Source organism: Diadema setosum, chromosome 17 (assembly GCF_964275005.1).
Source record: "Diadema setosum chromosome 17, eeDiaSeto1, whole genome shotgun sequence".
NCBI lineage: Eukaryota > Metazoa > Echinodermata > Echinoidea > Diadematoida > Diadematidae > Diadema > Diadema setosum.
The window spans coordinates 37,358,715-37,370,924 of record NC_092701.1 but is presented as its reverse complement, the minus strand read 5'-3'; the positions used below and the strand labels follow the sequence as shown (position 1 = coordinate 37,370,924).

Genomic DNA, 12,210 nt, shown 5'->3' with positions numbered 1-12,210 from the left:
TTACTTTTTTTTGTGTGGTTGGTTTATTTCTGTTTTTGCCAAAAAAAAAAGGAGAGTTGCTCTGCATGTCCTGCATTCATAAAAAAAAAAGAAAAGAAAAGAACAGGGTGTACATGAGGAACTGCTACTGGCTGTCTTAGCTTGCCTGAAAACTTCAAATGTACGTGTAATCCTCTATTTTTTTTTTCTACGCACTTCTCTCTCGGTCTTTGCTGAAGATATTATTTTGGAGAAAAAAAAAAGGCCTGTTACTTACACTACAGGTACTCTTCCTGTCCCCCACCCGTAGGTTTCCCAGACTCTGGAACAAATTACCTGACTTGGTAAGGGACTTGGCAGTTATCGATTCTCTCTCATCTTTCCTTCAACAGCTGAGAGGTTCATTTTAATGTAGTGTATTGATAACCACAGGTATGACATACATACAATGTACATGTGTATGAGAATCTCTGTATCTTGACTTTGTTTGAAATACCCAAATGTGTCAAGTTACAGTTATATTTCTTCTCTGGGTTTCAGATTCTATATGTAAGACATTATATAACATTATCTGATTAGTAATTGTATATATTTTTTTTAATGTTCATGCCTTAATTCATGCTCACATTATCTAATATTATTTATGAATTTATGGCTCCAGATATATAATATACATTGCAAAGTGGTGTAATACTACACGAGGATTTTTCAAAGAAAGTGCTGGGTCACGGAGTCTCAGGGTAATGTAAATGATAAAGTTTAAGTTTTGAAATTATTTTTATTTTTACTGTGTATCGAAGATGGTTTGGGGTATGTTGATGATACTTGCTGGCATCGTACACTTTGCTGTCTGCAGTGATTTTTTTTTTTTTTTTTTTTTTAGGGGAGGGGCGGAGGTTTTGGGCCTTGGGATAGGATTTTGGTGCAAAGAATTACATTATTAGTCAGTAGTGCAGTTAGAGGGGACATTTGTTGTTGTTGACATGTACTCTGATAATACTTTTTGTACACTGGATTTTTTTCTTTTTTTACGGGAGGGGGTGGAATGAATACCCATTTGCCACAATGATATTTTTAGTTTGTACCATATGTAGAATAATCCTAATGGTGTACACGCTTCATTCAAAATTGTACTGTTTCTTTTCTTTTATGTTCAACTACTCCCTGATGTGCGTTGTAGGCCCAAGGGTCATAGTGATTTTGACTACTTTTTTCCAACCCGGCTCCTTAGGGAAGCTCAACAGGTATCTAGATATTACAATTTGTTGTTGCCATGGCAATGCAGTTTCTCCCACTGATGGAAATGTGTCTTTCTCTTCTTCTGGCTAATGCAAACAGGACTCCACAGCTGGGATATTCAGTTGCAGGTGCAAGGTGTTAGCAGTGCATCAAAAAGGGACCCCCCCCCCCCCCCCCCATGGATTCCTTGTGCATTTTTGTTGTTGGTCTCATCAGCAATGGCCAATACAATTGTAATTATGGTCATAATTAGATATTTCTATACGGCAGGGAGGTGAGAGGAAACCTCCCTGTATACGGTAACATAGCATACAAAACTGTGTTAACCCCATTCATTTCATTGCAAGAAAGTGTTTCTATGGGGCTGATAGTAACAAACTGGCAACCGATGATCATGGCATAAAGGTGAATTCACCAAACTTTTTAGGTGACACTGATTGAATTGATGATGACTCGATCCCTTCACGCAGCAAATCGTCACTGCAAACCATTAGGGTCAGGGTAAATAAACAAATGCATAACACAGACAGATTAATGCAAAAGGGCTCGTACAATCAGAGACATTTCCTCCACCTTTTTTCAATGACTTTGATCTTCAGTTTTAATAATAATAATAGTAATATACAGTACATTTATAAGGCGCTTGATACGGATGTTTCTAAGCGCACAGTTTACCGGGAAAATTAATATTTAGACCAAAATAATACAAAAATACCAAAATACAGATACAAAAATATCCAAAAAGAAAAGATTCAGTGTATAAATGCAATGAGTAGGCCTACTGAAAAATCAAAATCAGTGTGCACCTCCATCGACCAACCCACAACATTCCAAAGGACTACCAGTATCTACTAAAAAATTTTATCATGGATTCCTTGTGCATTTTTTTTTTGTTGTTGATGGTCTCATCAACAATGGTCAACACAATTCTATATCAAGGATCCCTTTATAATTTTGTCAGGTAACTGGACAAACGGGCTACAGTTGGACATTTTTTGTGAAAGGTAACATAATAAATTGTATCAACCTTCCCCACCACCACCACCACCACTTCATCTCTCTTTCCAGGCTCTCTCTCTTGTATCTCTATCTCCCCTTCAAATCCCCCAGTTACAGATTAAAATAGTTTTTGAATACCAATTCTGTGAGTTATAACTACAAATGTATCTCCTTTTGGATGTCAGGTAGTCAAATCACATTTATTTGCAATCTTTACATTATACATGTACATGATTAAGGATTTTTGGGGTTTTTTTCTAAAATGTTCCCATTTTTCGGCCATTTCCCTCCTTTTGTGTGTGTGTGAGTGTGTATGCAATATGAACTTAAATGAGGAATAAAGATAGTAAAGACAATGAGTCCGTCATGTTTGACATTTTTTTTTTTGGGGGGGGGGGGGCAACATGACTGTTATATTCTGATGATTTAAATGATCACATGATATTTCTTTGCTGCTAAAAGACATTACATTGTATGGAAGGCTCTTAGTCCTAAGATTTGTTATTCCAAAGGTTCTTTATTCCAACTTTCATTTTCGGATTAACGAATCTCAGGAATAATGAACCTTCGGAATAATGCCACAAATGTTCGGATTAACGAACCCTTATTTCATTTTCGGATTAAAGAACCTCTAGGTACAGGGAATTTGCAGTTTAATAGCACACACATTGAGCTAAATGTAAAGCTGTGTATGCCCTTACATGCAAACTTGCATTCGGGAGGGGGCTTTATGCACTGCTAGACACCTTGCCCCTGCAACCGAATATCCCAGCTGTGGAGTCCTGTTTACATTATAACATTTTAATCAGCACTGGGGAGAAAGTGTGTTGCCATGGCAACAGCAAATTATGGCCCTTTAAATGGGGTAATGGACTAGCAAATAAGACTTGATATGCCATTTTTTCAATTAGAAATTACCAGATATATGGAACACATTAAAAAAACTTGATATTCAAAGTGCAAGATACATTTTTAAAGAGTAAAGTGTGGTGTCATGGTAACAGCACATTTTTGATGGCCTCAAAATCAGGAATGCCGTGCAGGGTCATGAAATTCTTTTCCAATTTGTGCACTCAGTCAGTAGAAATAGTAATTATGGAAAATACATAATTTTTTTTTTGAGGTCAAATAGGCTTTAATGGAAAATACCAGTATTTAAAGGACAAGTTCACCTTCATTAACATAAGGATTGAGAGAATGTAGCAATATTTGTAGAACACATCATTGAAAGTTTGAGGAAAATCGGACAATCCGTTCAAAAGTTATGAATTTTTGAAGTTTTTGTGCAGTCACCGCTGGATGAGAAGACTACTGCAGTGTATGATGTCACATGCGTACAACAATATAATGAAAATATAAAGAGAATTTCACAAAATTTCATCTTTTGAAAAAAGTACACATTTCCTTGACTCGTTACTGACATATGTTATGGGTACTATTATTCCCATTGCCTTTAGAAAGAGGCAAGTCAAGTGCTCTTTTATTATGCGAAAAAATTGAAAATATGTTGAATTTTCTTTATATTTTCTTTATACTGTTGTACTCATATGACATCACAAGCCTTAGTAGTCTCCTCATCCAGCGGTTCCAACACAAAAATTGTAAAAATTCATAACTTTTGCATCGATTGTCAAATTTTCCTTAAACTTTCACTAATGTGTTCTACTAATATTGCTGCATTCTCTCAATCCTTCTGTTTATGAAGGTGAACTTGTCCTTTAAGTGGGGGTATAAATCATCTTGACAGTGACATTTCTAGTTTTCGTTTATACTCCCTTCTTTGAAGTGCTATTCAGCAAAATTTGAGGTTGTTTTATCTAGATACCAGATAAGTAGACTGATGAGCTCACATCAAACTGGGACATAAAATAAGACAAGATGGTATTAAAAATGCACCTTTGTTTATGCCCTGATAAATAAAATGTGATGAAAATTAGTCATGTCCAGACCAGAAATATGTTGTGAAGAAAGGTGCGACATTGTTTTCTGTGATGAAACTAAGGTTTAGAGAGAACTGGATGGTTTGATGGACTTTAACGTGGCCTTAGGATAATGTTACACCATAACTAATGTGTAGTGAAGTGTCTGTAACGTCAACCAGTTTTCGCAGATTATATCTTTAGCAAAGACAGAGATAATTTTAAAGGGACTGTACAGTACTGGTTGAGGTGGGGATTCATGTTTTGAACATTCCTAAGTGAGATAATGAAAAGCCTCTTATGAAATATGAAAGAGCATGTAATTTTAAGAAGGATTCAACATTTATTTGATGAAAATTGGTTTTCAAATGGCCGAGATATCCAAAAAAGTGCTAATAATAAAAGGCGACATGCCACAACTTTATTAGGATCTCTTTGTTTCACCTTGTTTTTGGATATCTCAGCCATTTCAAAACCGATTTTCATCGAATAAACTTTTGATACCCCTAGAACTGCATGCTCTTTGACATCTCATAGAGTGATTTCATATCATCAAATTCAGAGAAGCACTGTCAGAAATTACTGGTGAATATAACTTACAAGTGTTTAAGTGTAAGTAACAGGCATTTTTTTCCCCAAAAATAATGCAAAGACCAAGAGAAGTGCATAGGGGAAAAAAATAGAGGATTAATACACATACATTTGAAGTTTTCAGACAAGCTAAGACAGCCAGTACATCATGTGCACCCTTTTCTTTTCCTTTTTTTTTTTTTTTTTTTTTTTTTTTTTGAATAAATGCAGGACATGCAGAGCAACTCTCCTTTTTTTGGCAAAAACAGAAATAAACAAACCAACCACACAAAAAAAGTAAAAGAAAAAGAGTGAACATTTTTATTCCCTTTGTTGTCACTATGTTTTTTCCCCATTATTTGTTCACAGTACAGTACTGGTCCCCACAGTACTGTATCAATGGTCCCCGTATCACTATGGAGTCCGGTTCTCCATTGCTTGTGGGAAGTGTATGGCAGTGGTAGTGCGGAGAATTATTGGGCTTGCATGAGTATTAAGACTGGTTGTCATGTTGATGATGACTTATTCACGAATCGATACAGTGCCGGTGAAATTTCAGACACTTTTCAAACCATTTAGTCAGTATAACATCGTTCAAAGTTAAGAGAAATGTATGAAATAGTTTCATTGAGTGGAATTTAGTTCAAATGTCGAAGAAAAGATCACGGTCGACTTCGTAGCTACGCAGCGACACAGCTCGCTCCACCCATCGAGCTGCACGCACGACTGCCAGCCCTACAGCCCGGGGGGCCCTCGGGCCGGTATCGGTGGTTGCGTGCGCCACTCTAGAGAGCAGCGTGCCGCGGTGTGGAAACCGAACGAAGACGATTCGACATAGGATTTGTTTCATTTTTCTTACTGAAATGATTCATTTGCCTATAAAAATGTCACCAAGGATAGAAAACACATTTATTTATGTGAAACACTATATTTTATTGTTGGTTATTCGCATCTAAAGGAAATTTCTCAACAAATTTCACCTTACCAAACAGGCTGTCGTCACAAGTTGTGCTGGTGTCGGTGCACGTGGGAGGGGGTCCGGTGGCCAGTGGGCGAACGCCACGCCGAGCCCAGCCTCTCAGCACAGCTAGCGGCGCGGCGCGCGTCCCGCGATATGGAAACCGAACAAGTACGAACGAAGACGATTCGACATACTGTAGACAATTGTTTCATTTTTCATACTAAAATGATTCCTCTGCTCATGAAAATGTGACCAAGGATAGAAAACACATGTACCTATGTAAAATACCATATTTTATTGCTGGTGTTAAGCATTTAATGGAAATTTCTCAACAAATTTCACCTTACCATGCAAGCTTTCGTCACAAGAAAAAGCTCCGTCACCGAGACTCTCAGAGCAGAGAAGATACCGTTAAATATTGCTTCGCAGCATCAGAAAATAAAAAGGAATTGCCTTAAAATGCGATGAAACATTTTTTATCATACATCACTCCACTAACCTATGTCAATATTATGACAAAAATGTGTTTCATTCTGTAAAAATTAGGCACAAATAAAGTTGGGTCGAGTTGTCCAATCGCAAACCCGCCCCTGGACAACTCGACCCGGTCGAGCTGTCCAGGGGTAGGGACGAGTTGTCCAGGGACGACTTATCCCGCGGTCGAGTTGTCCAGGAACCCTAAACAAATACACCATGCACTTATGGATTCCAAGGCGACGGGAAAAGTGATATTTCTATCACTGAGGATTCCAAGGTTTCACAAGTGACTCAAAACCATGCATGCTCTATGTGTTATATCCTGCAAGTAAATCAGAGTACATATATGCCTCCAATTTATTTTTTGCATTATGTAGCGCAGACAATCAGTGCATGTACTGTGTTACATGTGATCATACATAGAGCTAGGTCTATATGTGCTCGACACTATTAGCTACACACTATATTGACAAAAAGAAACCCAAACATCATGATCTATATTGCATATCAGATACATGGTGTAGTGCACTGTAACCATGAAAAATTGTGTCAAAAAAATACTAGACCATTGGCATTTCATCTTCAGCTTCTGGCAACGTAGTGATTGATCACATGATGCAATGTAGATGGATCACTGAACAGGATTTCATTAAACTTTTAAAATTGTGCCGATGAGTCAAATGTGTGCAAATTTCACACACGAATGGAAGATAACATGGCCCACAGAGGTAGTAAAAAGAGATTTGTTTTCATTGCAACTGATTGACAATTATTGCCCTAACATCGACGTAAATAAGCACTGAATCGATTAGTGTTTTAGTAGTAGCCATGATTAAGAAAAAAAAAAATCATGGGCGTACATACTCGAGCAGGTCGTATGTTCGAATCCTGCTCGAATTTGTACGCCCATGATTATTCTATCATGGGTACTACTAAAACACTAATCAATTCAGTGCTTATTTACATTGATGTTAGGGCAGTAATTGTCAATCAGTTGCAATGTAAACATCTCGACAGAAGAATTTCATGAATTTGAATGATTTGTATTAATAGTTTGTTTGTTCGTTTTTTATCAACCTTTCAACTCAAATTACAGGGAAGAGCTACTTGAATGAACCATAAAATATCTTCTTCTTTTTTGTTGCCATTGTTGTTGAAACCAGGCAAAGTGTTCATATGAAAGCATTTGACAAAATAAATAATTATGTATACTTCACAATACTGATCATTAAGCCTATTTATTATGTCTGATATTAAACACGATAGGCTAAATGTCTGTGGTCTTCACCTATGTTATGCTAAATAAGCCTACTGAGTAACTGCCTGGTGACAACGTTTTTATTTGACTTTATAATATTTGCTAAACTTTAGCTGATCTCTGTTCTTTTCTCGAGCAAATTACAATCAGAAAACCTAGCTGCTATTCTAGTTAATTTGCTTCTAGCGGAAGATGGCGCTCACGCATATCCGTTTCATAGTCCGCTGTCACCATCTGCGGCTTTGTGGTAAAACGACTGGACGCAAAGCTAGTGTTTCTTGACAAGAGCCGAGACGAGCTAGCTGTGGTTGATAGGTGGCTGTGGCCGCGAGACTTTCCGCCGTGTGTAACGTGTACATACAACACGCACCCTGGATCCGGATGTGTATGCGATGCATGAAATTTGTCAACAGTAACAGGAGCAGGGACAACACAGTGACACAGGCAGTGTTGTGTTTGTTCCATATCCGTTGGAGATTTTCTTCTCCCTCAAAAAGTTATCTCACCTGGCAGAGCAGTCTTACCAGAGAGATCATTATGGGGAAGGGGACAAGCAAATTGAGCGCGGGAGAAATAAAGGAACTGCGACAGTGCACCTACTGTAAGTCAAAGATTTACTCTCATTTAGTCCCGCCTGCTTGATTTTTTGTGGTGTTTGTTCGACGCGATATAAATTTACCGGGTAGGACCTAACGTTAGGCCTAATGACAAAATGTTAAATCTACTGTGTCTCAAGTAGAACCTAGTATTATCTCAATTTAATCCCGTTTTGGATTTTGTTCCCTGAAAACTAATAGTGACTAGATCGAGATCTAGAATAGATCAATAGTTTTGACACTTCATGCAAGATGAGACGAAGCATATTTGGCATTATTCATGTTATTGTTTGGAGCAAGTCAGTAATAAACAGTATTTTCATGATCGCGGATCGGATGATTAGTAGCCTGACCAGACCGCTGTGCGAAGCACAGCAGACTGACATCTACTAGATCTAGTGTTTTACGTTGTATATGACCATCGCTTTTGACGGCAAAATCACATTAAAATGTCTTTTATTTTGTTTGATTTTACCAATAAGATGATTTTTACCACTCACCTACATCGTATTTTGCTGATGGTTGAGTTGAATTTGGTGTTTTGTTGGTATCCAGACCTTATTGTTGAATTTTTCGGAGTAGATCGTGCGATGATTCACAAAATCAACGAACTACCACGGTAGCATTGTACGTACGCCCGTGTGTTTTGTGTGTAATACGTAAAGCTTGTTGTCTGCTACGTACATGTATTTCCGCGCGTGCTGCTCTCATGATTTGACCTTTGCATGGGTCACTTCCTCTCTGACAGGGTCATGAACTTTTCCGACTCGCTACGTTGTAGATATACGAGAGTGATTGCCATTCAAATAACACGCAAAAGATGAGGAGTGAAGAAATACAGACGCTTACAGACCTGATCTTAATCACGGATTTCGGTGGGTTTTTGACGTAATTAAAAAAAAAAATCGTATACCGATTATTGAATGAATATCATAGACTATAGGGATTCCTTATATTTTAGTTTTCTACAATAAAGATATTCATGAAGGAAACATACACCCACTGCTGAAAATGACAACGTATATGAATAGGGTAGACGAGCAGCCACTGTCGCGAAGCGACAGCGGCTGCGTGTAGTTAGGATGATAGATGATGGCTTCCCGTACAGGAGTAAACATTCACATGTTGGACGAAACCAAATCATGACATCAAACTTATTGTGTGATAGCAGTGTAAATTAGACTAGTCTAGTCTTTACTGGAATTACTACATTTCACTTACCTGCTTTCACTGTAGCAAGGTGCTACATAAGCACTTGCCCGATTGCCCGAGGCAAGTGAAAATCAAAGTCGGCAAGTATTTTGGAACAATATGGTTGCGTTGCCCGAATCGGGGAAGAAAAAGGTTTGAAACCACCCTTTTTTTTACCTTTCTCCCTTGCAAACCCACAGAGTCAACCATACAGGAGCCCAAAGACAGTTTTATACCTTTATATACATGTGGATTGAGTGAATGCAGCAATTGTCACTAGAATCTAACTGTTAGAACACATCGGTAAAACTGAAAGTTTGGGGAAAATCGGACAATCCATTTAAAAGTTATGAATTTTTAAAGTTTCTTTCTGAATTCTGTGCATTCAATGCTGGATGAGAAGACTACTATATTAAAACACAAATTTTTGAAACAGTTACTAATTTTTTATGTGAATGTCCAAAGTACATCATAGAAATAAGTATGTTATTTGCAGAAATAGATATTACTGATGTGAATCATATTTTGCTGTTTGTAAATTGTAGGAACTACTAACTCAAAGCATAGCTGTAAGTGTGCTTTTGTTCAGTATGTCCAGTGGACAAGAAGATTCACTCTAACACAATGGCCTAGGCAGTTGGACAGCTAATCACAGCCCTTCCTTGCTGAGAAGCCTGCTCAAAGTACCGAGCCGGGCTGGCCAGAAAATATGATTGTCGATTGGGCAGCTCGAACTGAGGCTAGTGAGGGAGATTATTTGATATGATATATTAATTTTTTGAATTATTTGTAATGAAATGGAAATAATATAGGGTGAAATTTGAATTTTAAAGTAATTTCATGAATAAAGATTTGGCATTTTAAATATTCTTAGGGGAATGATAAACAGCAAATAAATTCAAACAACAACAATGTATGATGTCACATGTTTAGTATTATAGGAAAATATAAATTTCACAAAATTGTATTTTTTGAATAAAGTGCACATTTCCTCAACTTGGGCAGACATACATGTAAGAGTAGAACCTAATAATCATTCCCCCTGCCTTCTGAAAGACGTAAGTCAAGTGTTTGTTTGTTTTTTTTTTTATTATGCAAAAAAAGTGAAAATATGTTTAATTTTCTTTATTTCTTTATACAGAAACTTAAAAAATTCATAAATTTTTAAACAGATTGTCCAATTTTCCTCAAACTCTCACTAATGTGTTAATAATTGATATTGCTGCATTCACTCAATCCACATGTCTATGAAGATGGACTTGTCCTTTAACAGCACACTTTAATTTCCTTTCAGCAACTTCCTAACACTTGTAAATGTGAAGAGTACAATGCAACACAAACACTCATTTGAACCAAGTTTGTGAATACTCCAAACGAGTCCAGTGTGTTGATTTAAGTGTGGGAATCAACATGTGCTGTTCATGCAAATGATTGTGTTTTAGTAAGCCCTGACTTTAATACATGGAACTTTCTAAATCAGTTTCTTAAATTTTTGGGACTTTCCTTTCGGGCAAGTAAACTCCTTGTTCAGGCAAGTGTTCTGCAACAATCTGAAAACCTGCTTGCCTGACTGGGCAAGTGGTACAAGCCAAGTACAAAAAACCATAGCACCCTGCTGCAGTTGCCATTGAGCCCTATGCCTTATTCGCTGATTGGCACAGACTTCTGGAAACTAGTTGGTCTAAGTGTTATGAATAAAGATTTCCTTTAACCTTGCTAATCCCCTTGATCCCTATTGCATTGGCCATTGTGTCATCATGGTCTTCCTGTCTAAATGAGGCACATTGCTATGTCTGAATGAGAGTGCTAATCTATACATAACTTCAATGTATTGTATAGTAAAATTTTGGATGGATTCAGAGACTCCAACCCCAAGCACCTTCTGATCTGGAGATTCTCCCCCCTGAAACCCCTAGCTAACGGGAGACTCCAAGTTTATGTGTGCGAACCGCGAAGTTCCTAGGGTTCTAGATGTTCTCTGGTGCCATCTAAGGCTTATTTTTTCAACATACGATAGCAATAAGTAAGAAATCCTTTCCACCGGGAGACATAGAGCCAGGGCGGGAGAAATCAAATCTCAAGCGGGAGAACGGGAGATTTTGCAAAAATGGGCTTTCGGCGGGAGATCTCCCGTCGAAAACGGGAGAGTTGGAGTCTCTGTGGATTACTAGTTACAACATGTACAAGTTATGCTATAAGTTTGTACATCCTTGAGCACAGGTAAGGTCGTGGCATAAATTGCAATGTTACAATTGTATAGACCAAAAACTGCAATGAGTAGGAGAAATGTAACTGTGGTTGTTAGGCAATGATCTTGCACATAATGTAGTGCAATACCCATCCGTGCTAACTAGTAGTACCACATAGTATAACATACATGCACATGTACGTATATTTACAGTTGTAGGTGGTTGTGACACACTTTTCATATTGATCTTCCATCAAATACAATATGATCTTCTATCATTGTGCATGTGTAACACACAATTTCCAAAACTTAGAAAGCTTTCAACTTCCTTGGGTTAAATTTTTGATACCTAAATTGGATTTAGATTCAAAGTCAGTGTCATAATTTTAACTTTGAACATTGCCTCTATCACCTTTCTTTGTCATAATGTTTCTGTAAGCCACAATGGTATATTGAACTAACTTGACATGGTGTATTAAAAATCTGCAAGATTTTTTTGTCCTTTTTTTTTTTTTTTACCAGGTCCACTATCATGTTGGAGCTGAAAGTAACCTATAAAGCAGATTGTTAAAGGGTGTGTACAGTTCTGGTCGAGGTGAGGATTTAGCTTTTAACATTTTGCGAGATATTCAGAAACCACTCTATGAGATGTCAAAGAGCATGCAATTCTAAAGGGTATCAAAAGTTTATTTGATGAAAATCGGTTTTAAAATGGCTGAGATATCCAAAAACAAGGTGAAACAAAGAGATCCTAATAAAGTTATTATCACTTTTTTGGATATCTCAGCCATTTCAAAACCAATTTTCATCAAATAAACGTTGAATCCTTCTTA

At 37.4% G+C, this 12,210-nt stretch overlaps 1 protein-coding gene across 1 annotated transcript in view; it reads left to right on the top strand.

Moving 5' to 3' along the window:
* Positions 1-7,817: 7,817 nt before the first annotated feature.
* LOC140240693 (uncharacterized) overlaps positions 7,818-12,210 on the top strand; it is a 69,594-nt gene continuing 65,201 nt past the window's right edge. The window contains exon 1 of the mRNA XM_072320450.1: positions 7,818-8,003. Within this exon, the coding sequence (XP_072176551.1) occupies positions 7,940-8,003 (64 nt within the window). The 5' untranslated portion in view covers positions 7,818-7,939. The remainder of the gene's footprint in view (positions 8,004-12,210) is intronic.